The sequence below is a fragment of the Pelophylax lessonae genome (genome assembly GCF_965119305.1).
Source record: "Pelophylax lessonae genome assembly, chromosome: 11".
NCBI lineage: Eukaryota > Metazoa > Chordata > Amphibia > Anura > Ranidae > Pelophylax > Pelophylax lessonae.
In genome coordinates, this window is record NC_138778.1 from 169377253 (window position 1) to 169402989 (window position 25737).

Consider the following 25737-nt stretch of genomic DNA (forward strand, 5'->3'; position numbering starts at 1 on the left):
GCCAGGGTCCCTATAGATCCCCTTTAGAGCAGGGTTCCCTTCTCTAAAGGGGCATCTATGGGGACCCTGCTCTAATGGGGTAGCTATGGGGACTCTGCTCTAAAGGGGGATCTTTAGAGATCCTTCTCTAAAGGGGGATCTGTGGGGACCCTGACCTGCTCTAAAGGCGGATCTATGGGGGAACCCTGCTCTAAAGGGGGATCTATGAGGAGCCTGCTCTAAAGGGGGATCTATGGGGGATCCCACTCTAAAGAGGGATTTATGGGGACCCTGGCCTGCTCTAAATGGGATCTATGGGGACTTTAGAGTAGGGTCCCCATAGATCCCCCTTTAGAGCAGACCAGGGTCCCCATAGATCCCCCTTTAGAGGGCTTTGCGTGTGTGCGGGGGGTCGGGGGGGCCTCCATGTCCATTTTGCTTGGGGCCCCCAAATTCCTTCAAACGGCCCTGGGCGTTACTGCCAGTATTAGTAATGGGGGCTACAGGCGAGCACCTGTGCGCATGCACGGAAGCGTGCATGCGCGTACGCGCATACGTGGTGGCGCACAGCGCAATAGCGCACAACGTGTTAATTGAGACCATCTGCTGGCCTATATAAACCCACCTCTGGCCCCATCAAAATTGCTGGATTATCGTCAGCATCCTGTGACCCGAACCTTGTGAACTCTCTTGGAATTCCCATTTTGACCCAGCTTGCTTCTGAACCGTCTGATCTCTCTCCTGGTGTTTGACCCTCAGCTTGCCTTACTGACCTTGCTACTGCTACCTACCTGCTCTGATTACCTGTGTATGACCCCGGCTTGTCTAAGAACTCTGCTTCTGCCTGCCTGCTCTTCTGTTGTGACCCCCGGGCTGCCCCTGTTCTGCTGCTTGCCTTGCTCTCAGACTGATCACCTGTGTATGACCCCCGGCCTGGCTTTTACTACTGCACCAAGGTTGCCTGATATATCTGGAGTTCCTGGAAGTCGCCAGGGGTGCCTGTGTACCAGCCTCCTCCTCCATCTTCTGGTGTCCACCGGTCCTGCTCTCCTGTTGCCCGCAGGTGACCTGTACGTCTTGGGGCGCTTCACCTCCTGTACCACTTCCAGGGGTGACTCGCACTGAGCTGCAAGGGATGCCCTCTCTGCACTTCGGCCTCGATCCAGGTATGTGACAGTATAATCCAGCCATGTCAGAGGCCGACAGAGGGGCTTCCCCGCTCAAGGCTCTGTGTCAACAAGTTACCACCCTGACCCAAGCAGTCCAGAGGCTTCAAGAGGGCTACTTTCAGTTGGAAGGTCATCTGCAGCATCTAACGGCTTCTCCCCCTCCTACTGATCCTAACCAACCCTCTGTCAGTTCCGCTTCTGCCTCCTCTCAACAAGAACACACCAGTTCCTCTCATCAGTTTTATATGTTGTATAACATGAGAAGGGTGTCACCATAAACAAGGTAAGAGGCTGTAGAACATTTATTCCCAAGGAATTTGCACAATCTTATTTACATAATCAGTAGCAGGCTAGTAAACTGAACTGTAAAGACTGAGCCCAAAAAGGTGTGCCGAAAACAATTGTTCCTTGTAGGCTCCCTGTGGCTGATCTTTTCCCTATAGACCAGTGGTTCTTAACCTTGTTGGAGGTACTGAACCCCACCAGTTTCATATTCGCATTTACTGAACCCTTCTTAATTGGAAAAATAAAATATGATTTTTTCAAATTCAAAAACCTAGGTATATATTATTTTAGGTATATATTTATACATAGGTGCACAAAATGAACAAAACCATTAAGAACAAAGAACAAAAACATTAAAACATGATTTTCACACAAAACCAAAATATAATAATGAATATTTACTGCAAATTAGTGTGACTTCTGCTGTTGTCTTTCAGAGACCAGTTCAGAAATGCACGGCTTTATCTTGGCAAGTGCCACTCTCATGTCATTATCATGTCTCATGTCACCTCACCCTGGCCTGCTGTAAGTGGGATCTATATGGGGGACAGGACCTCACCTCACCTCACCCTGGCCTGCTGTAAGGGGGGAGATCTATATGGGGGACCGGACCTCACCTCACCCTGGCCTGCTGTAAGGGGGGATCTATATGGGGGACCTGGTCCCCCATATAGATCCCCCCCTTACAGCAGGCCAGGGTGAGGTCCCCCATATAGATCCCCCCTTACAGCAGGCCAGGGTGAGGTGAGGTCCCGTCCCCCATATAGATCTTCCCCTTACAGCAGGACAGGGTGAGGTGAGGTCCAGACCCTGGCCTGCTGTAGGGGGGATCTATATGGGGGACCCCAGAGTGACTTAACCTCACCCTGGCCTGCTGTAAGGGGGATCTATATGGGGGACCCCAGAGTGACCTAACCTCACCCTGGCCTGCTGTAGGGGGGGGGATCTATATGGGGGACCTCACCTCAACCTGGCCTACTGTAAGGGGGAATCTATATGGGGGATCATGTCCCCCATATAGATCTCCCTTACAGCAGGCCAGGGTGAGGTGAGGTCCCGTCCCCCATTTAGATCTCTCCCCTTACAGCAGGCCAGGTTCCCCATAAAATAGATCCCCTTTACATAGTCTTCTCAGTGTTTTCACACAGTCAGTGAGACAGTCAGTCACTAGCCTAGTACAGCCAGTACTACTCCAGTCCTACCTTTTTTTCACCTGTGTCCCGACTCCCGATCACAGGCTAGGTTTTCCTCCTGCAGGCTGCAGCACCACTGTCACCACTGGCTCTCTGGCCTCTCACCTGCCGGCTTCCTCTGCTGCTGCGGCTGCCTGGCCTGGTGGTTCTCTCCCGCGATGTGCTGGGCGGCCACTACACGGGTTAGTCCCTCCCCCAGACAGTCCCTCTCCGCACCGCACGCCTGGCCTGTCTCCCCCGCCCCCCCCCCCACCACTCCACAGTGGGCGACGCCGGCTCCGGCTGGATCGGATTCGGCCGGGAGCCGAGCTGCACAGCCAGCAGTGAGAGTGAGCAAGGGGCAGAGAGAGCTGCGAGTGCGAGCAGACTCAGCGGGCGGCGGCTGTCATGACATAGTGAGTGACATGACACTGCGGAGTGGATGCACCCCCTCCAGATGTTGCGCCCGGTGCGGCCGGCCCCCCCTGCACCCCCCACGCTACGCCACTGGATGTTATGTATTTCCATGATGACGGCGCGGAGCGGGAGCAGAAGGACATGCCCGAAACTGGAGAAATAGTCCCTGACAGCGAAGTGGTACTAGTGGAGGGTGTGCCGAACCCTCGAGACTGACCCACCGAACCCCTGGGGTTCGATCGAACCCAGGTTAAGAACCACTGCTAATGCCTAGTAGACACAATGAGCAAATCAGAAGAAAAATACCGCTTTTGGCGCAATCGTCTGATAATCTGATCATTAGTACACAGCTTTTGAGAGCCAATCATGTTAAGTGAAATTATCCGAAGGGACAAACACGAAAAGTTTTCTCGTATGATACCAGAATCAACAATTTTTGTGTAATTAGTATAGTGTTTATACGAAAAAATAGTGTGACTAAGTCCACACATGCTCGGAAACGAAAGAATATATTCTAATACAATACATTATATCACTTCCAAAGTTCTATTCTGCCATATGAGAATTTTTGTAACCAATTGGTTTTCAACATGAGGCATGCAAAAAAAAAAAAATGGTCATCCAATAATTTTTATCGTATGGGCATTATGTAGGCCATAGATTATGCCATTTTCTTTTGCAGCTGGCAATAATCGCATGCTAAAAATCCAACATGCTGGTTGTTCCCAAGTCCATCTTTGGATCGACTTGGGCACAATCAGCCTGTCCATAGATTGATCGAATCTCGGCCGGTCACTGCTGAACTGGATGATATTCAATCCATCTATGGCTGGCTTTACCATACTTTGTTTCACACTGTGTCTAAGTATGGAGGTAGCCATCTCAGAATAAGAGCAGGGCTTTGCTTCCTCATATGAGAACTGTCCCCTTGATAACTGGAGGTCTGAATACAGTGGCGGCTGGTGAAGTTTTAAGATGGGGGGGGTGCAAGACCCCGCCCATCCATTTTGACCCCTCCCATTTCTCAGAAACCCCACCCCTTATAGACTCCACCCATTTTGTCCCCTGTATTTTGCTTGCGTGAACCAATTCTCCCAATATATCACATATTAAGGGGTCCATCAGTGCTAGTATATCCCATAATGGGGAACAGGGGCCCTATTATGGGATATACTGTGAGAGACATCCTATTATGGGATACATGGACTGAGAGTGGCACAAACCCCACAGTACAAACCCCTCAAGCACAAACAACTCAAGCACAAACCCCACAGTACAGGCCCTCTAGCATAAACCCCACAGTACAGGCCCTCTAGCATAAACCCCACAGTACAGGCCCTCTAGCACAAACCCCACAGTACAGGCCCTCTAGCACAAACCCCACAGTACAGGCCCTCTAGCACAAACCCCACAGTACAGGCCCTTTAGCACAAACCCCACAGTACAGGCCCTCTAGCACAAACCCCACAGTACAGGCCCTCTAGCACAAACCCCACAGTACATGCCCCCTTCAATATAGTGACCAGTATAAATGCCCTCTTTCAATGTAGTGACCAGCGCATACATGTCCCCAATGCAGTGACCAGTATACATGTCCCCAATGCAGAGCTATGCGTGCGTGCCTCCAGTGACCACCAGTATACATGTACACCAATGCAGAGCTATGCGTGCGTGCGTGCATCCAGTGACCACCAGTAATGTACCCCAATGCAGAGCTATGCGTGCGTGCGTGCCTCCAGTGACCACCAGTAATGTACCCCAATGCAGAGCTATGCGTGCGTGCCTCCAGTGACCACCAGTAATGTACCCCAATGCAGAGCTATGCGTGCGTGCCTCCAGTGACCACCAGTAATGTACCCCAATGCAGAGCTATGCGTGCGTGCCTCCAGTGACCACCAGTAATGTACCCCAATGTAGAGCTATGCGTGCGTGCCTCCAGTGACCACCAGTAATGTACCTCAATGCAGAGCTATGCGTGCGTGCCTCCAGTGACCACCAGTAATGTACCCCAATGCAGAGCTATGCGTGCGTGCCTCCAGTGACCACCAGTAATGTACCCCAATGCAGAGCTATGCGTGCGTGCGTGCCTCCAGTGACCACCAGTAATGTACCCCAATGCAGAGCTATGCGTGCGTGTGTGCCTCCAGTGACCACCAGTAATGTACCCCAATGCAGAGCTATGCGTGCGTGCCTCCAGTGACCACCAGTAATGTACCCCAATGCAGAGCTATGCGTGCCTCCAGTGACCACCAGTAATGTACCCCAATGCAGAGCTATGCGTGCGTGCGTGCCTCCAGTGACCACCAGTAATGTACCCCAATGCAGAGCTATGCGTGCGTGCCTCCAGTGACCACCAGTAATGTACCCCAATGCAGAGCTATGCGTGCGTGCCTCCAGTGACCACCAGTAATGTACCCCAATGCAGAGCTATGCGTGCGTGCCTCCAGTGACCACCAGTAATGTACCCCAATGCAGAGCTATGCGTGCGTGCGTGCATCCAGTGACCACCAGTAATGTACCCTAATGCAGAGCTATGCGTGCGTGCGTGCCTCCAGTGACCACCAGTAATGTACCCCAATGCAGAGCTATGCGTGCGTGCCTCCAGTGACCACCAGTAATGTACCCCAATGCAGAGCTATGCGTGCGTGCCTCCAGTGACCACCAGTAATGTACCCCAATGCAGAGCTATGCGTGCGTGCCTCCAGTGACCACCAGTAATGTACCCCAATGTAGAGCTATGCGTGCGTGCCTCCAGTGACCACCAGTAATGTACCTCAATGCAGAGCTATGCGTGCGTGCCTCCAATGACCACCAGTAATGTACCCCAATGCAGAGCTATGCGTGCGTGCCTCCAGTGACCACCAGTAATGTACCCCAATGCAGAGCTATGCGTGCGTGCGTGCCTCCAGTGACCACCAGTAATGTACCCCAATGCAGAGCTATGCGTGCGTGTGTGCCTCCAGTGACCACCAGTAATATACCCCAATGCAGAGCTATGCGTGCGTGCCTCCAGTGACCACCAGTAATGTACCCCAATGCAGAGCTATGCGTGCCTCCAGTGACCACCAGTAATGTACCCCAATGCAGAGCTATGCGTGCATCCAGTGACCACCAGTAATGTACCCCAATGCAGAGCTATGCGTGCGTGCGTGCCTCCAGTGACCACCAGTAATGTACCCCAATGCAGAGCTATGCGTGCGTGCCTCCAGTGACCACCAGTAATGTACCCCAATGCAGAGCTATGCGTGCGTGCCTCCAGTGACCACCAGTAATGTACCCCAATGCAGAGCTATGCGTGCGTGCCTCCAGTGACCACCAGTAATGTACCCCAATGCAGAGCTATGCGTGCGTGCGTGCCTCCAGTGACCACCAGTAATGTACCCCAATGCAGAGCTATGCGTGCGTGCCTCCAGTGACCACCAGTAATGTACCCCAATGCAGAGCTATGCGTGCGTGCCTCCAGTGACCACCAGTAATGTACCCCAATGCAGAGCTATGCGTGCGTGCCTCCAGTGACCACCAGTAATGTACCCCAATGTAGAGCTATGCGTGCGTGCCTCCAGTGACCACCAGTAATGTACCTCAATGCAGAGCTATGCGTGCGTGCCTCCAGTGACCACCAGTAATGTACCCCAATGCAGAGCTATGCGTGCGTGCCTCCAGTGACCACCAGTAATGTACCCCAATGCAGAGCTATGCGTGCGTGCGTGCCTCCAGTGACCACCAGTAATGTACCCCAATGCAGAGCTATGCGTGCGTGTGTGCCTCCAGTGACCACCAGTAATGTACCCCAATGCAGAGCTATGCGTGCGTGCCTCCAGTGACCACCAGTAATGTACCCCAATGCAGAGCTATGCGTGCCTCCAGTGACCACCAGTAATGTACCCCAATGCAGAGCTATGCGTGCATCCAGTGACCACCAGTAATGTACCCCAATGCAGAGCTATGCGTGCGTGCGTGCCTCCAGTGACCACCAGTAATGTACCCCAATGCAGAGCTATGCGTGCGTGCCTCCAGTGACCACCAGTAATGTACCCCAATGCAGAGCTATGCGTGTGTGCCTCCAGTGACCACCAGTAATGTACCCCAATGCAGAGCTATGCGTGCGTGCCTCCAGTGACCACCAGTAATGTACCCCAATGCAGAGCTATGCGTGCGTGCCTCCAGTGACCACCAGTAATGTACCCCAATGCAGAGCTATGCGTGCGTGCGTGCCTCCAGTGACCACCAGTAATGTACCCCAATGCAGAGCTATGCCTGCGTGCCTCCAGTGACCACCAGTAATGTACCCCAATGCAGAGCTATGCGTGCGTGCCTCCAGTGACCACCAGTAATGTACCCCAATGCAGAGCTATGCGTGCGTGCCTCCAGTGACCACCAGTAATGTACCCCAATGCAGAGCTATGCGTGCGTGCCTCCAGTGACCACCAGTAATGTACCCCAATGCAGAGCTATGCGTGCGTGCCTCCAGTGACCACCACTAATGTACCCCAATGCAGAGCTATGCGTGCGTGCGTGCCTCCAGTGACCACCAGTAATGTACCCCAATGCAGAGCTATGCGTGCATGCGTGCCTCCAGTGACCACCAGTAATGTACCCCAATGCAGAGCTATGCGTGCGTGCCTCCAGTGACCACCAGTAATGTACCCCAATGTAGAGCTATGCGTGCGTGCCCGACTGAGAGTGCACTTACCTGTGAGTCACGGCGGCTTCTCCCTCTCCTCTTCCTCGTTCGGCGGCGGGAAGGTGAGCGGCTCTTCTCCCTCTCGGCCTCTTCTGCGGCGGGTGACCGGCGCCGGCTTCTTCTCAGCACTGGACTCCTCTTCTGCGGCGGCGGGAAGCTGACCGGGCGGTGACGGTGAGTGACTGATGCACCGCCCCCAACGAGGTCAGCATGGATGTCCTTAATCATGATTGGTCCAGGCTGGAGTCTGGACCAATCATGATCCAAGACATCACAAAAGGGGGGTGGTGTAGCGCAGTGCTCTGCGCTACAGTTACGCCCCAGAAGGCCGCCTCTCGGCGCCTCTGCGGGTGGAAAACCCCACCCCCCATAGGCACCAATGAGGCGGGCGCCCCTTGTGGGCAAAAATTTTTTTTTTAATCTTTTTTTTTTTTTCTTTTTTTTTTTTTGGGGGGGGGGGGGGCGGCGCCCCTGCGCCCCCTATGGGCCGGCCGCCACTGTCTGAATACCTACATAGGCAGGCACTATCACGTACCAGGTGCTGGAGGACAATGGAGAGAGGGCTTCCTTTGCCGCTAAGTCCCGGACTCCCCTGGAGGTGGGACAGGAGGGGTCGGGCACAAAGGATTCACAGGAACACAGGTAGTAAGCTGAAGATCAATCAGCAACTTCAACCAAGGACTGGCTTCCTTATAAAGGCCTCTGGGCGCCAATACTCATTGGGGGCGTGCACAATTGTTCGCCAGTGCCCATGCGTGTTCTCATGTGCGTACGTTCCCGTTTGTCAGTGCCCAGACACACGCCCAAGTACTCCCGCGCACACTCCTTTGCACATGCGCTCGCCAGGGCGCTTTTGTGCACGTGCCTGGGCATTACTGCGACCATTTAACCACTTAAGCCCCGGAAGATTTTACCCCCATTCCGACCAGGGGGTATTTTGCGATTCGGCACTGCGTGACTTTAACGGAGAATTGCGCGGTCGTGCGACGCTGTACCTAAACGAATTTGGCGTCCTTTTTTTCCCACAAACAGAGCTTTCTTTTGGCGGTATTTGATCACCTGTGCGATTTTTTGATCACGCGCTATAAACAAAAAAAGAGCGTTCATTTTGCAAAAATAGCAATATTTTTCCCTTTTTTTTATATGAAATTCCCCCAAAAAAAAATGTAAAAATCAAAATTTTTTAAAATTTTCGGCCAATTTGTTTTATGCTACCTATGTTTGGTAAAAAAAATCGCAAAAAGCGTATTTTGATTGGTTTGCGCAAAAGTTATTGCGTTTACTAACTAAGGGAAAGATTTTTGTCATTTTTGTTGTTTTTTTTTTTAACGCGTAATGGCGGCGATCTGCGATTTTTTTTGCGGTACTGCGACATTGCGGCGGACAGATCGGACCCTTGACTGACATTTTTGACACTTTTGGGGTTACCAGTGACATTTCTACAGTAATCAGTGCTATACATATGCACTGTTACTGTAAAAATACACTGGTAGTGAAGGGGTTAACTTTATTTGAGAGGGAGGGGCTGTGTGTGTCCCTAGGGGCGTGATTCTAACTGTGATTGGCTGGGGCTTCAGCTGTATGCAGAGTGATCAACGGATCTACATAGTAGATCCATGTGATCAGCTCTCATACAGCGAGGAGAATGACAGGCAGCTTGTTTACACAAGCTGCCTGACTTTCTCCCTCTCCCCCGCCGATCGCAGAGTGGCCGGCGGACATCGGGTCCGCCGGTCACACGCGCGGGGGGGTCCGTGACCACTCGGGAGCGGGAGCGCGCCTCCGGGGGCGCGCGCTCGCTCCCTAGACCCTCACAAGCTAGTGACGTAGCCCTACGTCACTTTGCCTGTGAGGGGCTGACCGCCGACGTAGATAGTCGTGCGGCGGTCGGCAAGTGGTTAAAGTGCTGGCAATACTCTGGTTTCTCTTCAGATCGAATAAATCTTTCGCCTTTTAAAGTGCTGGCAGAGAGGCCAGGCCTTTGAGCACCCTGGATGGTGCCCTGACAGACACAATTAAGCAAGAGAACAACCACAGATCCACAGATTGAATTTAGCAGAAGCAGGGAGATGCTTGTCTGCAGGTCCTCAGTAACATGTTTCTCTGCAGTAAGGAAAAAAAGTGAGCAGTACAAGTAGTGACATCACCAAATCTCAGGGTACTGCAGTTAAAGTGTTACCAAACCCACAACCGTAAAATCAGTCTGTATATGCAGTAAAGCATGCTTGTTATACTCACTGTGGAACCTAAGGGGTTAATCCTCCACATTGTGAAAAAAAGGCTGTTTGGTCCGGTCTTCTTTGATCCCCCCCCCCCTTCTTCCACTGTCCTCAATCCATCTCCTGATAGTACAGAGTCTTTGGAGTCACTCTGCGCATGTTAAGTTTGGTGTGTATTGCTAGAGAGTTCTTTTTTCTTGGGACGGTAGAAGTGATCAGAACAGGGCCAATCAGCACAGTCCAGACAGTGGGTCAGGGGTCCTGCAACCTCATAGGACAGTCAGAGCAGAAAACTCCTCTTACAAGCTTTAACCAGACACTGAAAGAAGTCACAAGACTTCTACACCATGGGGCACTGGTTCACAAGTCCGTGCATGACACTGACCAGGCAGCCAAGCTATTGGCTTTTTGGCCAGTCACCTCCTGGCTAACTTTGGCTGCCCCGAACTCTTTGAGTTTTCTAAATTTCCTCTCTTCAGCGTTCGCCGAAATGCATTGTGTTCTTCACTATGCCTGTTGTTCCTTCTTCTGTTCTTCCTCCCCCTTGCTTCTGACTTATTCTTACGTACTCTGTCTCTCCTCCGCTGTTCTCATTTTCCAAAACTCTTCTTAAACATACACCCCCCCCCCTCTTTTCTAATTATAGCCGGAGTCATGTCACTGTCGGGTGATGAGGACCTTGCCTCCGCCCCTCTGTCACCCACCGCAGGTTCAGAGCCAGGCAGCACTCAGTCCCTCAGGGGATGGACTATCCCCAAGCTCACCGCAAAGCTGCAGCCTAGGGCCATTCCCCACCCAGCTAAGGCCAGGAAAGCCAAATTATTCAGGCTGCTGTTCCCAGCAGCAGCTGCAACCGACACCCAGAGCAGGCATCCCTGCAGTCCATCTACTCAGCTCTCACCCAGCTGCACACTATGATCGGCACGCTGACTGCAGCAGTCTCCAACGTGCAAGCAATTGTAGCAGTCCTAGAAGTGCGCCCAGCGGTGACTCCCCTAGACACAGTTGCCGCACCCATCTTGGCACTACCACTCACAGGTACGCCGGACACTAGTTCCACTATTTTTCCTGCACACCTTGTCCCTGCCAGCATCAGGAAGGACATCCTGGAGAGAAAGGATATTAAACTGGCCTCCCTGCTCATCTCGATCCATGATCTAGCTGAGAATAATTCCTACGCCTGGGGGGACGTGTCTGTGGTTCTGAAGGCCAAAGACCCAAGGCTCAATCACAAACTGTCAGTCACCGAGTTTGTGCTGGCCCTTGGCATGTTTAGGGAAGTGTTGTGCTCTGCAGGAGTGAAGAGATGAATTTGTACCTCCATGCTGTGGTTGCCTTAGAGTACAAATATTGAGGCACTGCATTTTACGACTACCGCGGCTCGTTCGCAGCCAGAGCCGCAGCCAAACTCGCCCAGTTCCAAACCAGCACCAATTGGAGCATCGTGGACACCTAGTTGTTCTGCCCCCATTTTGCGGGTTTGCGTTCCCCCCCGCTTTGCGCCGTTTGCCAGTCCTCCATGCACACGGAAAACTTTTCCTCCAACACGGATGCCAGAAGTTTCTTGACCTGCCCCTCTACCTCTAGTGCAGGTCAAGGCATGCTTGCCCCTATGCAACATCCTCAGTTGCACAAGTTGGGATGGCCCGTCCAGTTACTAGGCAAGACGCTTATCTGCAACAACTTCAACTATGTCACTTGCAGCTTTAACCAATGCCGACTGCTCCACATTTGTGTCAACTGTCATAGACCTCATCCCAAGAGCACATGCACCCTTAACCGTCCCAACTCATCCTGACTGAGCCAGATAAACATACGATGGCTGGGGTTCTACCGTTCCTCTCACCCGTCACCCGCATTCGCACCATTCCTGGTGCACAGTTTTATCTCTGGATTCCACACGGGGCTCATCATCCTACCCCACACCACCCATCCATGCGGGAACCTCCGCTCTGGCTCCACTGACGAGCAGGCTATTGACAATCTGTTGCAGACTGAGCTAGATTGGGAATTCATTATCGGCCTCTTCGCTGAGTCCTCATTTGAGACATGGAGAGTTAACCCTATTGGGCTTGTCAAGGGCAAATTTTAAAAAAAATTAAGTTTGGTGTACGACTTGTCCACGTCTCATTCCTCCCACATCCCCAGTCTTAACTCACTAATTCTTTCTGAAGAGTTCTCTCTCAGTATGCATCCATTGACTTAGCTATACAGTCCATCATTAACGTAGGGACGGGCGCATGGCTGTCTAAGGCGGACATTTCAGATGCTTTTAAGCTCTTACCCATTGAACCTTCCTTGTGGCAGCAGCACGGCATCATATGGAGACATTCATACTACTTCACCACCAAACTGGTTCAAACCTTAGATTGTAAGCTCGTTGAGGGCAGGGACTGATGTGACTGTATAATAAATATGTAAAGCGCTACGTAAATTGACAGTGCTATAAAAGTACCTGTAACAATAATAATAATAATAATAATAATATCAAAAGTTGTAAAGCGCTGTGTAAACTGTCGGCGCTATATAAATCCTATATAATAATTATAATCGTGGAGACAAGGCAAAACATGGTGCAATGGGGACGTCTAGTGGTTAAATAAAGTACAGCATGGAATACAGTATACTGGAACTCATGTATGAATACTACTGGAGAATGCTGCATATAATAACAATTCACTTTTTTTACTTTCTTTCTCTGATTTTGAAAATGACAGCTGGGAAATGATTGGTTATAGTTAACATTTTCCCAGTTTCCATCATCTATTCTAGAGAGAAGCTTATTTTTGTAATATTTTTTATTATAATGCTGGTTATTTCCAGTGGCACTGGTCAACAGAATAAATAGAGAGGATGTATCTCCAGCGAGGACACAGAGAGAAATTAAACACAAAAGGGGTTCTAACCCACTTACTGCTTTTTTTTTTTTTTTTTTTATATATAAAAATATATTTGAAATATACTTTACTTATTTCAGGGTTGAAAGTATTAACATTTTCCACTTTCTGTTGGAGTTCCATGCAGGGCCGGACTGGGAATAAAATTCAGCCCTGGAAATAATTTCATACCAGCCCCATAGCATTATTATACCAGCCCAACAGCATAACGTCATTATTTTCTTGTTAATAAAAGGAAAATACATGCATTTTAAAGCACATTTGAAGAATGTATTATAGATAAGACAGATTTGAAAGCATATAGAGCTTTATATATATATATATATATATATATATATATATATATATATATGTAAGCAAATTCCAGGTAAAAGCTGTAAAAGTGCTAACATGGTACAGGAGGTGGTCATAGGCTTTGTGGGCATGGTACAGGAGATGTCAGAGGCTGCGGATATGGTACAGGAGATGCAGAGGCTGCGGGCATGATACAGGAAATGCAGGGGCTACGGGAATGGCACAGGAGATGCAGGGGCTGCGGGCATGGTACAGGAGGACATGCCAAGAGGCTGCAGACATGGTGCAGGAGATGAAGGGGCTGTGGGCATGGAACAGGAGATGCAGGGGCTGCAGACATGGTACAGGAGATGCAGGGGCTGCAGACATAGTATAGAAGATGCAGAGGCTGCGGGCATGGTACAGGAGAGGAAGAAGCTGCAGACACGGTGCAAGAGATGCAGGGGCTGTGGACATGGTACAAGAGATGTAGAGGCTGCGGACATGATACAGGAAATGCAGGGGCTGAGGACATGGTACAGGAGATGCAGGGGCTGCAGACATGGTACAGGAGATGCAGGGGCTGCAGACATGGTACAGGAGATGCAGGGGCTGCAGACATAGTACAGGAGATGCAGAGGCTGCGGGCATGGTACAGGAGAGGAAGAAGCTGCGGGCACAGTGCAAGAGGCTGCGGACATGGTGCAGGAGATGCAGGGGCTGTGGGCATAATGCAGGGGCTGTGGACATGGTGCAGGAGATGCAGGGCTGAGGGCATGGTGCAGGAGATGCAGAGTTGAGGGCAAGGTGCAGGAGATGCAGGGCTGAGGGCATGGTGCAGGAGGTGCAGGGCTTATTTTAGAGGGAATTCCTCTCACTTTCATTTGTGTCCAATAGATAGGAAATTATTCAAACGGCTTGATTGGGACATGGATGGCAAAAAAAAAAAACCCTACTCTATTCAAAACTAAAAAAACAAAAACAAAAAAAAAAAAAAAAAACGTTTTGGCTTCATGTATACTGAAGTTACATGAACAATTATTATGGGAGATAAGTGCACTGTTAATTCCAGGGACAGAATGTAGATTGTCCATGGAGTCATTTAGCTGACATTACTGCTGCATTTCTGTAACAGTTTTACCTTGAAAAGGACAGCATGCAGGTATGTGTAACAAATAACACCTTACACTCACTGAACTTCAAGCTGTCTTTTTCCAAGCTAATTCATGGATAAAATAAATATGAGCTGTAAACCCTTCCATAATATTGTAGGGAAAACTGGGGGCTTCCCAGTCTGGAGATGCTTGCAACACATGTATGTAACGTTTTTTTGGATCATCTTTTTAGTATATCCAGATAGTCTAGCTGCCACCTCTCAGTTCTGGAGAGAAATGGCTCTACACTTGGAAAATCTCACTCTGATTTGATGGAAGTCATGCAGAAAGACAATTTCCATGTTCTCTGCCTGAAGTTGTAGTGAACTAGCATGGATCCAAAGAGATTACCAGCTACATACACACATATACCTGCTGCTGGAGTGGCATCTGTGTCTGTGGGGGCCGTGACCGTCTTCATCTTGCTTGCAGTCAGATGATCCGCAGCAGCTCCCAACGGATGTGACGTCATGCCGCTCATAGCGGCTGACGTAGGATTGGAAAGAGTGTATCCGTCCGTCATTGGAGCGCAGCGGGGGCCGGGGCTGCAGCGGCCAATGCTTAAAGCAGCCGGGCGGCCCCAATGCTTAAAGCGGCCGCATCAAGCGGCCCACCGGGAAATTTCCCGTTATCCCAGTAGGCCAGTCCGGCCCTGGTTCCATGCCTCCCAACTTTCTGAGATGGGAATGATGGACACCTATTAGCAAAAGTATGTAGGCATTAGTGATGGGCCGAACACCCCCCTGTTCAATTTGCACCAGAACATCTCGAACAGGGAAAAAGTTCTAGTGAATATGCAAACTCTATTAAAGTCTATGGGACACGAACATGAAAAATCAAAAGTCCTAATTTTAAAGGCTTATATGCCTAAATGCAAGTTATTTCATTGAAAAAGTGTATGGGGACCTGGGTACTGCCCTGGGGGACATGTATCAATGCAAATAAAAAAATGTTTAAACGATTGTTTTTATGGGAGCAGTGATTTAAATGATGCATAAAGCGGTTGTAAACCCTAGAAAAAAAAAAAAAAAAAACCTGCAAGACAAAGGCATAATGGGCTAGTATGCATCGCATACTAGCCTATTATGTGTAACTTACCTTAGAACGAAGCCCTGACACGGCCCCCCGGACACCGCTGCGGGCGCTGCCATGATCCCTCGCCGTCTCTTCCGGGTTCGGCGGCGGCTATTCACATAGGGGAGGGGCCGGATCTGGGGGTCCTCTTGTTAAAGGGGGCTTCCAGATTCCAATAAGCCCCCCACCCACAGACCCCGACAACCACAGCCCAGGGTTGTCGGGAAGAGGCCCTTGTCCCCATCAACATGGGGACAAGGGGCTTTGGGGGCACTCAAAAGTTTACCCTCCCCATGTTGAGGGCAAGTGGCCTGTTGTGGTTCAGGAGGGCGGGGTGCTCGTTCATCTCCCCCTTTCCTGGCCTGCCAGGCTGCATGCTCGGATAAGGGTCTGATATTGACACACCGTTCTTTCTTTAAATTTTGGCATGGAGTTCCCCTTTAAAATCTATACCAGACCCAAAGGGTCTAGTATAGATTTGGGGGGGGGGCGTGCCTTTTTTTTTTTAATTTGTTCCCCTTAACCACCTAAATACAGGGCACTTTCAGTGCTCATTGGCATCTATGGGAAATCTTGGTCAGCTTGAGATGGCACTGCTCCCCATCTTTTTACATTGGCGTCTATGGAAACTTTTGGTCAGCTTGGCATGGCACTGCTCTTGAACTATAAGTGACAGGGACACTAAATTTGGGGAGCACCGAGAGGGGACCCAGGTCTACAACATATCTATCTTGGTCAACTTGACATGGTACTGCTCCCTATTTTTAACATTGGCGTCGATGGGAATTATTGGTCAGCTTGGCATGGCACTGCTTCCGAACTATAAGTGACAGGGACACAAAATTTGGGGAGCACCGAGAGGGGACCCAGGTCTACAGCAAATCTATACATTATAAAAGTGGGGTATAACCTGTACACTACACTGACTGCACTAAACTAACTCAACATACTATCCACTAACTACTTGCCTAATCTCTATTATCACACGCTATACATGGATGCCATTTAAGTGGCAGCCTTATCTAGTGTGGGGCATGGACTTACCCCCTGAGCCATGATTGGCTAAAGGCACCCTGCCTTTGGCCAATCATGGCTCTGACAGGACATTGTGCTGTGATTGTCCGAAAGCATTCAGGTCAGGTACATGCTTTGGCCAATCATCAGCAATCAATGCATTGCAACAGTGCAGTGCGTTATGGGGTGCTCATCAGTGGGCAAACTTCCCACCGAGCACCCCATTTCTGTAAACACATGACCGGCTGATGTTTAAGTCGAACTTGCGTTCAACTCCAATACAGAGCCCATCCCTAGTAGGCATATAAGGATACACAACCTGCCACGCCCCCTTAAAGGAGAATTTTACAAAAAAGAAAGATTAGTTTAACCCACAAGTGCTTGGTATGGATGGGGGGGGGGGGGGGTTGGGGGCCCAAGTTGTTGTTTTTTTTTTTTCGGATGAGACTGATCTGATGTGCGATTTAGATGCATTCCCAAAGAAGACAATGAGCTTGGAATTCACATCTGAACCACACCAGGGTGCTCAAAAAAGGCACAGGACTCTTTTTAACAAATTTGCCCTGCCGCTGCACCGCATGTACAGTGGGTACGAAAAGTATTCAGACCCCCTTAAATTTTTCACTCTTTGTTATATTGCAGCCATTTGCTAAAATCATTTAAGTTCATTCTTCTTCCTCATGAATGTACACATAGCACCCCATACTGACAGAAAAACACAGAATTGTTGACATTGTTGCAGATTTATTAAAAAAGAAAAACTGAAATATCACATGGTCCTAAGTATTCAGACCCTTTGCTCAGTATTTAGTAGAAGCCCCCTTTTGATCTAATACAGCCAGGAGTCTTTTTGGGAAAGATGCAACAAGTCTTTCACACCTGGATTTGGGGATCCTCTGCCATTCCTCCTTGCAGATCCTCTCCAGTTCTGTCAGGTTGGATGGTAAACGTTGGTGGACAGCCATTTTTAGGTCTCTCCAGAGATGCTCAATTGGGTTTAAGTCAGGGCTCTGGCTGGGCCATTCAAGAACAGTCACGGAGTTGTTGTGAAGCCACTCCTTCGTTATTTTAGCTGTGTGCTTAGGGTCATTGTCTTGTTGGAAGGTAAACCTTCGGCCCAGTCTGAGGTCCAGAGCACTCTGGAGAAGGTTTTTGTCCAGGATATCCCTGTACTTGGCAGCATTCATCTTTCCCTCGATTGCAACCAGTCGTCCTGTCCCTGCAGCTGAAAAACACCTCCACAGCATGATGCTGCCACCACCATGCTTCACTGTTGGGACTGTATTGGACAGGTGATGAGCAGTGCCTGGTTTCCTCCACACATACCGCTTAGAATTAAGGCCAAAAAGTTCTATTTTGGTCTCATCAGACCAGAGAATCTTATTTCTCACCATCTTGGAGTCCTTCAGGTGTTTTTTAGCAAACTCCATGCGGGCTTTCATGTGTCTTACACTGAGGAGAGGCTTCCGTCGGGCCACTCTGCCATAAAGCCCCGAATGGTGGAGTGCTGCAGTGATGGTTGACTTTCTACAACTTTCTCCCATCTCCTGACTGCATCTCTGGAGCTCAGCCACAGTGATCTTTGGGTTCTTCTTCACCTCTCTCACCAAGGCTCTTCTCCCCCGATAGCTCAGTTTGGCCGGACGGCCAGCTCTAGGAAGGGTTCTGGTCATCCCAAACGTCTTCCATTTGAGGATTATGGAGGCCACTGTGCTCTTAGGAACCTTAAGTGCAGCAGAAATATTTTTGTAACCTTGGCCAGATCTGTGCCTTGCCACAATTCTGTCTCTGAGCTCTTCAGGCAGTTCCTTTGACCTCATGATTCTCATTTGCTCTGACATGCATTGTGATCTGGAAGGTCTTATATAGACAGGTGTGTGGCTTTCCTAATCAAGTCCAATCAGTATAATCAAACACAGCTGGACTCAAATGAAGGTGTAGAACCATCTCAAGGATGATCAGAAGAAATGGAAAGCACCTGAGTTAAATATATGAGTGTCACAGCAAAGGGTCTGAATACTTAGGACCATGTGATATTTCAGTTTTTCTTTTTTAATAAATCTGCAACAATGTCAACAATTCTGTGTTTTCCTGTCAGTATGGGGTGCTATGTGTACATTCATGAGGAAGAAGAATGAACTTAAATGATTTTAGCAAATGGCTGCAATATAACAAAGAGTGAAAAATTTAAGGGGGTCTGAATACTTTTCGTACCCACTGTATGTGAACCAGTTCCATAGAAAGCCGGTAAAATTCACATGTCATGCGAATCGGTTGAGGTTTAAAATGCATCCAATTTGCATATATGTGAACACCACCCTATCCTCTTTTCTCCAAGATTTTTTTTCCAAGATCTTGGCTATGCAGCCCACTGAGAGCTGCACAACGTCAGAAAGTGTTCTGGTCAGGTTTTCCTTCTTTGCTTTAAAAAGCCTGGACACCACAGAGACAAATAATAGACAGCTTTTCCATAGAAATGAATAGAGCCCAGCCAGGAGTCTTTTCGTGAATAGACTATGTGGCTCCCAGAGGGCCACATAATGAAGATCTCAGGGGAGCTGGAAGAAGTAAGTAGCAAGTATTACTTGGAGTTGGAGGGATGTTAAATGCTAACTGTAATAAATTAAATGAATAGCTAACCCACTGGTTAATAGCAAACCTCTGGACCCTATAAACTAGTTTTTCCAAGGTTTTTGCTATTTTGATACATCCATCGTTAATAATTTCCTTGTATATCTCTAAATAGCCCCCTACTCCTGATACACTAAATTAAAAATCATCTTCATAGTAATTTTTATGTATTTACGTTTTTTTTTAATCTGTTATTTTTTTCTTTATAGGTTTCCTATGTAATGTTTTACCTAAAACAAAATTCTCCAAGCAATGACATTACATTTTTTAATGCTATGACACCTTCAGACGAAGAGCTTACAATCTTTAAACAAATGTCCGAACTGGTCCCAAAAGTCACTTTCACCAACATAAATTACACAACGAGCGCCAAAAACAGCCGAGCAACCATATTTAAGCAAAGGGAAGCGTATTGTGTTGGAGATATATTGATTGTCCAGATTGACATGTTTGACCTATTGGGTAATAAGAGAACATATGGAGGAGACTTCATAAAAGCAAGAATATTTTCTCCGAATCTTCAGTCTGCAGCAAGCGGGAGGGTTGAAGACTTTAAAAACGGGACCTATCATGTCCATTTTACTTTATTTTGGGAAGGAGTAGTCTATGTTTCCTTGGTACTCTATCATTCAAGTGAAGCTGTTTCCTCACTGTGGAGAGCGAGGAACCAGGACTATGGTCTCATTTACTTCACAGGAACCTTTCAAAATGGAACTCGACAATTCAAGACTGAATGTGGATTCAAACTAAGGAGTAATGAAGTCTGTGAATACAGATATATTGAGGACAGGGAATCGTTTTTTTGCAATAAACCAAAAGATGCCTACTGTGAATCATTAACAGTTCTCCAGTCCTACAACAGAAATATCTCCTTCCTTTCCGAAGAAGAGAAAAGCCTTTTTAGAAGGTAAACTGTTCATTTATGTTTTCAAGTTTTTAAAAGCCAATTGAAGTTTACATTTTTTTATGTTTGTTATGTAGCAGTGGCGTAGCATGGGTTGTTAGTGCCCGGGGCAAGGCAAGTAATTTGCGCCCCCTAACCTGCAGACTTTTAGTACTCCCCGAGTCCCTTCCTACAATAGTATTGACCAGCCTGATTCCTATACTGACCTACCAGTCCACTACGCTAACATACCTGATTCCTGTACTGGCCACTACATTGACCTACCTGTCCCCAACACTGACCCTTACAATGACCTACCTGATTCCTACCTGACCACTACACTGCCCACTACAGTACACTGCCCACTACACTGCCCACTACACAGAGGACACCACCGCGTCATCGAGCCCTTACAGGGGGCGGGTCGGGGAGGATTGTGAGAGCTTAGAGGAGGCGGGACGGAGGCACATGCAGGGCTGACTTAGAAGACAGCGAGGCGGGCTCCAGAAGCGAGGCGGGGCTCTGCCACTGGCCAGCCCCGCTGCCGCACATGACAATGTTGGCCCAATCACAGGGCGCCGACCGGCCATCGTTTAGCCTGAAGATGGCGGCGGCTGAAGTGACACGCTAGGAAGAATTTTTAAAGTTTGCTAGAGTGACACTGGCGTGGGATGCGCCCCCCCAAATGTTGCGCCCGGTGCCCCCCACGCTACGCCACTGTTATGTAGTCAGGCTTAATGACAAGTAGTTTTTTTACTTTTGTATGTGGTTGTGATTAAAACAGTAAGTTACATGGTGCAAATTTCTTTCCTGCAACCACGGAAAGGAAATTCGCACAATTGCCCCATCAAAACAGTCAGTGTTGACAGATTAATCGCTCCTGCCAAGCAATTGTCTTCTCCCACTGGGGAGGGCAGGGGAAGTCATCCCTGCCAAGAGAAGACAGTGATTATCGCTAATGACAATAGCAGCCAATTGTGATAATCGCAAGCGAATCCGGCAGGCTGGTTGTACCTAGGTTGATCGATTTGATCACTTTGGTACATTCAGTCTTCCCATTAATGGTTTGAATCTTGTCCGGTTCCTTCTGAATCGGCCGAGATTCGAACAGTCTATGGGTGGCCTAACAATGGTCACCTTTTATTGATGTAGCTCCCTCCCAGGTAGGTGCTAAGCAAAGCATATGAGTGACTCTGTTCTGCTTATCAGAAGGGTCTGATCTGTTAGTTAGCCTGTCACATGCTTCCAGGTGTGACCTGTTGAGTCTGGGGAGTCTCCCCACTGTATCCAATGAGGGACCTTGTTGGACACTGGAGGAAACCAAGCCAATAGCACACCAGGGTTTATGACTGCCCCAATAGGTGGGCATTGCTGCAATGCATCCTGGGATTGGGAATAAATCCGGAGGGGGCATGTGACAGGGTGTCTTTTGGCAGGAGCAAAGTCCCAGGAGGAGTTGGATGGCTGTCTCTCCTCCTGCTGATGTAAATAAGGTGGTCCAGGCAGTCGGCCTAGGGACCAGGGGTTGAGCTGTGCTGCAGAAGGATCCAGTGTGCTGACCAAGTGGAGCTGCTGGGCAGAATACTTCTGGAAAAACAGTATCGTGAGTACTCAAGAATCTGCCCAGGGGTCTGCCTAAGAGAGGGGACCACTCCAGAGGGGTCAAGGGGATCCAAAAGTCAGCTAACCCAGAGTGGTACAGTAAGGTGGGTGCCAAGTAGTTAAGCCCTGAAGGTAAGGGGGTAAAGGGGGTGCCAGGAAGGGCCCTGAAGTTGCTCAGAAGTGCAGTCTACCATAAAGGACAGCTACCTCAGGAAAAGAGTGCCTTAGGAAGCTTCACAGTTAAAGGCAAAGTAAAGTAAGCAGCCTAGCCGTGACAAGCTCAAACAGCGTTAACCAGCGTCAGTCAGCGTTAACCAGCATCAATCAGCATTTTCTATATCGCCCCAGCCTATTGTGCATAGTTCAGTTTGATTGAAGTATCCCACTCATCCCTTTCCCTAACCAAGTTCCTAAAAAAAACTAAAAACCAAAGAAACTGGACTGATTCCTGTCTGAGGTAAAAACACTTGGAAACATGTCAGAATGTTCTACTGTTACTAATGGTAACCCAGGGGAACCCGTCATCAGCAGCTCCCTTTGGAGTAGTGCTACATTAACATGGAATTTTTATGACACATTTACCTTCTAGAGCAGTGGTTCTCAAATCCGGTCCTCGGGACCCACTAACAGGCCAGATTTTAAGTATTACCTTGGGGGATGCAGACTAGAATACTGCAATCACTGAGAAGCAAATGAGATCACCTGTGATGTAATTTAGTTATCTTGCAAACCTGGCCTGTTGGTGGGTCCCGAGGACCGGATTTGAGAACCACTGTTCTAGAGTGCTCTTCTTTAGTGATTCAAAGTTTGCTCTCCTCCTTGTCGCTTGTCTCAGGGGTGCCGAGGGCGGGCGGGGGAAGTCGTCCCTGCCGAGAGAAGTCACAGTGATCATCGCTATTGCTGATCGATCAATCAACTTGGTACATTCAACCTGCCCATTAATGGTTTGGATCTTGGCTGGTGCCTTCTGAACCAAGGGAGATTTGAACCGTCTATGGCTGGCCTAAAAAGCTGCCCTCTTCTGGATGTAGGTTTGACACCTCATTAACAATTCCACTGCCAGAGCCCATTTTGCGTTTTTTGCAACATTTAAAAAAAAAATTTAAGCCCTAAAGATGATGTAAAATGCCCAAAAAATTATATATTTTCTGAAAGCAGACACCCTAGAGAATAAAATAGTGGTAGTTCTATTTTTTTTTTATGTCAAGATTACCGCAAAAGGTCTAGGAAATGCAAAATCTCAGTGAAAAACACACTAAAGTGAAGTTTAGAGCAAACAAACGCAATATATTACCCATATTTTTGGTAAAATATAAAAGATGAGGTTAAGTCGAGTAAATAGATATCCAACATGCCAAACCTTAAATTTGTGTGCGTTTGGCGACAAACTTCAGTACCCTAGATTTTCTATAGGCGATGCTTCAAAAGCCCTCTATAGGTATCAGTTAAGTGTTGCGGGGGAGGTCTTTTGCTTGAATTATTACTCACTCTGGCGTGTGCGCCGATATGTAAAATATGTATCACAATCAACGCATGCGTTTGCGTCTGTACATGCGTATATGTGGAGGTGAAGGGCCTCCAAATTATTTTTTGGGGGTGGGGGGGGATTTTATGAGTTTGGGTGTAACCTTATTTTATACCTTTTTTTTTTTTTTTCATCGCATAGGGGACAAAAATTTCCCTGTGTGATGATTTTAGGTAACCGGTTCTCGTTATTAAGATATCCTCAAGTCTCCTTTGGACCCCACTAAATGTTTTGCAATGCAGATCGAATTGCAAAACATTCCTTCCCTGAGTTTAGCTGGAAACACTTTGATGCTGACCCGCTTTTCAGGTCACAGCAAGAAGGGGAGGAGAGGGAATGTGTGTCTGCTCTTCTTCCCCCACAGCTGCCAACACCTGCCATCTTGCACCCGAGCTGCATATGGGCAAGCGGAGCCCAGTAGGCATGGCAGGGGGGTGACAGTACCGGGAATGTGTGAGAGCAATCTTTCAACTGACAGGCAGGATTGTGCCTGTCAGTTTCACACACAATCTTTGTGTGTGATACCCCCCCGCTGTCATGTCCATACAACGTATTCTGGAGATGCTGATTTAATTTTCCAGCAGGACCTGCCCACACTGCCAAAAGTACCAATACCTGATTTAATGATCATGGTATCACTGTGCTTGATTGGCCAGCAAACTCGCCTGACCTAAACCCCATAGAGAATCTGTGGGGTATTGTCAAGAGGAAGATGAGACACCAGACCAACAATGCAGACAAGCTGAAGGCCACTATCAAAGCAACCTGGGCTTCCATAACACCTCAGCAGTGCCACAGGCTGATCGAGTCCATGCCACGCCACATTGATGCAGTAATTCATGCAAAAGGAGCCCCGACAAGGTATTGAATTGAAAATACTGAATTTGGAGTTTTTACTAGCTGTAAGCCATAATCTTCAAAATGAAAAGTAAGAAATGCTTGAAATATCACTCCGTGTGTAACGCATCTATATAAAATATATGAGTTTCACTTTTTGAATTTTATTACTGAAATAAAATAACTTTCTGATGATATTCTAATTTTCTAAGATGCACTTGTATATTAAATACTTCTTTTTTTTTTAATATATACAGTATATCCGTGATCACATAACTTTTGTTCTCAGCTGCATAAGATGTGGGAGTGAAGACTTCAGTGGGTGCGTCAGCAGGAGGTAGAAAAAACGGCAATGCACTGATCCTCCCAGTGAAGAACTGTGCAGGGGGGGCATGTCAGCACAAGTCTTGGCCATTGGAGGACAGGCAAACTGTGCTCAGGGCCGGCGATACCTATAGGCAAGACAGGCACCAGCCTAGAGCGCACATTACTCGGGAGTGCCGAAAGGGGTGCACTGTCAGGGCTTCGTGCTAGGCATCCCGCTTCTACTGGGTACTGCTGAGCTGTGAGCTTGGCTACACACATTGCTATACAGACAGGTGGCATAGTGTGTAGCTTGGCACCTCTCTCTCTTGACACAGTGTAAAGCCCATGTAACCCTCCCCCCCCCCCACACACACACAGACTTGCAGTACAGGCACCAGGAGTACTCCATAACAGCCTCTCCCTCCCCCAGTATATCTAGGGAGTGGGGCGGTGCATGATTTCTGGCCTCTCCTCGTCTTCTGCATAGATGCCAAGGAGTGCCATGCAAGGCAGTCACATGTGGGCGGGCTTAAATCCTCTAGGTCCGCCCTCAGTGTGCACCGTTGCCTGACCTGGTGTACACCAAGAAAGAAGATGGATAATGATAATGCCACACCACGCCACAAGTGTGCTGGATTGGGGGGAGGGGTGAATTGAGACATAGGTGTACTGAATAAGGGGGGGGGGGGTTATTGGAGCCTTAGGTGTGCTGGATTGGGTGGGGGGGGTGATTGAAGGCATAGCCAGTCTATATACTATCCTAGCCTGTCCGTATTCTACCCTAGCCTGTCCATATACTACCCTAGCCTGTCTATATACTACCCTAGCCTGTCTATATACTACGCTAGCCTGTCCGTATTCTACGCTAGCCTGTCCCTATTCTACGCGAGCCTGTCTGTATACTAGCCCAGCCTGTCTGTATACTAGCCCAGCCTGTCTGTATACTAGCCCAGCCTTTCTGTATCCTTCCCTAGCCTGTCAGTTTATTACCCTAGCCTGTCTATATACTACCCTAGCCTGTCTGTATACTACCCTAGCCTGTCCGTATACTACCCTAGACTGTCTATATGCAACCGTAGCCTGTCAAAATAGGGTTTTGCCTTGGGTGTCAAAAATCCTTGCACCATCCCTGACTGTGCTCCTAGCACAGCCAAAAAACTGACCACACTGGGATGGATGTGCTCTCATGCCTAACGTTGTCAGTTTGAAATGGAAAAGCAGGGGGACTGGCAGGATCAACAGGGATTTCACACATGGGAAGAAATACAAAGAGAACAGGATATGTTATAACACAAGTACATGGAACAACAGATATATATCTGGAATATGAAATGTTGGGTTAATAAAATTTAAATCTGGCCTTATGGCCTTAATGCTTTCTAAAGTTGATTGAGAACAAGTATGAAAATCAGGAAATTCATGGTAAGGTCAGAAGTCAGAACATACTTGTTCTGGGTCAGTGGCTCAAAGTACTGAAGTAAGAACATTGGCATAATATCCAGGCAACCAGCATCTTCAGAGGGGGAAATTAACATGTTTTTAATGACACCAGTTTCCTTTGAAACTTTTTACACCATTGCTGAACTGGATTAAATTAAATAGAAAGCAAATTCGTA

General features: G+C 48.4%; 1 protein-coding gene across 1 annotated transcript in view; it reads left to right on the forward strand.

The window, feature by feature from the left end:
* The window catches only part of LOC309566427 (NXPE family member 2-like), a 72658-nt gene that overhangs the window by 18622 nt on the left and 28299 nt on the right, over positions 1–25737 (forward strand). The window contains exon 2 of the mRNA XM_082271569.1: positions 19178–19875. Coding sequence (XP_082127695.1) covers positions 19178–19875 — 698 coding nt within the window. The remainder of the gene's footprint in view (positions 1–19177; positions 19876–25737) is intronic.